At 45.7% G+C, this 2,500-nt stretch overlaps 1 protein-coding gene across 1 annotated transcript in view; it reads left to right on the top strand.

Moving 5' to 3' along the window:
* LOC125046983 overlaps positions 1-2,500 on the top strand; it is a 5,554-nt gene that overhangs the window by 1,109 nt on the left and 1,945 nt on the right. Inside the window, exon 1 of the mRNA XM_047644989.1 lies at positions 1-2,500. This exon is cut by the window's left edge and continues 1,109 nt beyond it; it is cut by the window's right edge and continues 1,945 nt beyond it. Coding sequence (XP_047500945.1) covers positions 1-2,500 — 2,500 coding nt within the window.

The raw sequence follows: 2,500 nt of genomic DNA, 5'->3' as shown, positions 1-2,500 counted from the left end.
GTTTGTCGTACCACAGTCATCTCCCCGTCCGCAGGGTAGCAGCTTCCTGCCAACTCCTAAATTCCCTAGCTCTGGTAACTTTGTCTTTAACCAACCTCCCATACACCCTGGAATCTTTAATCGACCGTTGTCTCCTGTTACACCTCCACCTGGTTCTGTATTTAGCCGTCCACCGACACCCCAACAACATGTGCAAAATGTCGGCCGTCCATTTGTTCACCATCAGCAACCACAAGTATTCAATCATCCACCAACAGTCAACCAGCAGCCACAGACCTTTGCTCGACCACCTGTCTCACCAGTGCATGGGCAAAGCTTCAGTCTTCATAATAACCCACAGTCTTTTGTGCGTCCCACATTCCCACCTCACTTGCCACCAGCTGTCACTCACACAACTCAACCCCAACATGATCAAATATTCATTCATTCCACATCTCCCTCTCCTCTTCCTCCTCGTCCTCCTCCTACTCCTCACCGTATTCATAATTTTGGTCAACCAGTCATTATTCATGAGGAAACTAGCTTCAATCAACCAACAAGTGGCCTTCACTTTGCCCAGCTTCATAACCCACACGAAAATGTTCATAGATTCAGTAGTTCAACTTTACCACCGTTTAGGTCACCGACGCTGTCACAGCAGGAACGACCAACGCTCTCAGAGCATCCAGTTCAACCTGCCTTTGTTCATCCTGAACTACATGAAGCAGTAACACCTGCTACAATATTGTCTAGTACACCAAGTTTTGTCCACCCAGAAAATCCCTTTGCACCACAGGGAGCCTTCCATTCACCTCAGCAGTTTGTACCCGAAGAAGACTTTGTTTCACCTGCTGTCCCAACTTCCATTCCAGCTATTCATTCAATTCCAGGTGTGCCATCAGCACCTGGAACATTTGCCTTTTCAAAAGAGATTCTTAAGGAATCAGATCAACCTGCTGACCAGATACAACAAGTAGCACCGGCAACAGAAGCACCACTCCCTGATCAAAGACCAGCAACTAGACGGCGACCTATTGCAAGCAGACGTCCAGGGCAAGCAGTAAGACGTCCTGGTGCTTCTCAGAGTGCACGTGATGCAGCAAGAATAAGGATAAGAGGCAGAACGACGACTCCCACGCCAACTACAGTTGCTCCACTTATAACTGGGTTAGAAAATTCACAGTTCCACAACCAGTTCATACCAGAAGATGGAGGCTGGCCAAACAATCTGCGATTACATCATGAACTAGAGGGAGTGACAAATACAGAATTTGAGCCAGAAGAAGATCACAGACTGGACAATACTGGATTTGGAGCCCCAAGTCAGAATAATGCCCCTAGTCAAGACTATGAAGATCATAGACTGGGCAATACTAGATTTGGAGCCCCAAGTCAGAATAATGCCCCTAGTCAAGACTATGATGAACACAGAGGTATTCCAAAAGAAATTAATGAAGTAGTTGAAGCCCCTAAAGATTATGAATATAATGTACAAGACAGAGTTCCTGAGTATGTGGACTACCAGGATTACGATAATGTTCCAACAACAACAGCAGCAACAACAACCACTTCTACTACTACTACTACTACTACTACCACTACTACCCCAGCCCCGCAAACAACACCAAGATTCCGTGGGCCTTTGCTTCGCCGTCGCCCAGGCATCAGAGAACGTCTGCGTACCCGGACGACGACACCAAAGCCGACTACTGAAGGCCCAGACGAGGATTATGTTAATTCCCCAGAAGTCACAAATCCTCCCACTCAAGAGAGAACAACAACTCTCAGCCCATTCAGACAAAGAATTAGGGACAGACTGAAACGTCTTCGAAGTCAACCCAACAGCAACACGGAAACCACTACACCTCTAACCACCGAGAAGGATGAGAATATTGTGACTTCCCCTGCACCTCCTCCAAGAGTCACAAGAAGACGCTTTGATCCTGACAGATATCAAAGATTTAGGGAGATGATCAGGAAAAGAAACAAAAATAGAATAAAAGAGATCAATAATAAGAGTGAAGAAGGTTCAGATAATGAGGATGATGTAGGAGCCACTGAGAGTCCAAATACTGATTTTGAAGTTACAAGGCCTTCTGTACAGAATCGACAGATCAATAGATTTAGAACGGCAACTGTAGAATCAACAGAGGAAAATGTTCTCCTTGTTAGGGAAATCACAGGATCAGATTTAGAGACTCAGGAGACCAGCCAGGATGTAGTGAAGGAAGAATTCCCACAAGAAGAAAATCAAGCCACTGGAGACCCCACATACGACGATAATGCTGAAGAAACAGACAACTCTGCCTATGAGGATTATTCTGCTGAGCCAGAGCAACTGGAGGAGACAAGGCCTGTTGAATCTCCTGCTCATGATGATGGAATGTCTGATAACGAAGGCACTGAGAGGAAAATAACAAATCCAAATTTTAGAGCTCGTTTTCGGGAGTTTCTGAAAAACAGAAGGGACAGAGTTAGTGCACGGTATAGTACAACACCATCTCCTGAAGGTGAAGAAGAG

This window comes from Penaeus chinensis, chromosome 40 (genome assembly GCF_019202785.1).
Source record: "Penaeus chinensis breed Huanghai No. 1 chromosome 40, ASM1920278v2, whole genome shotgun sequence".
In the NCBI taxonomy this organism is placed as follows: Eukaryota; Metazoa; Arthropoda; class Malacostraca; order Decapoda; family Penaeidae; genus Penaeus; species Penaeus chinensis.
This window is presented reverse-complemented; position numbering and strand designations above follow the sequence as displayed.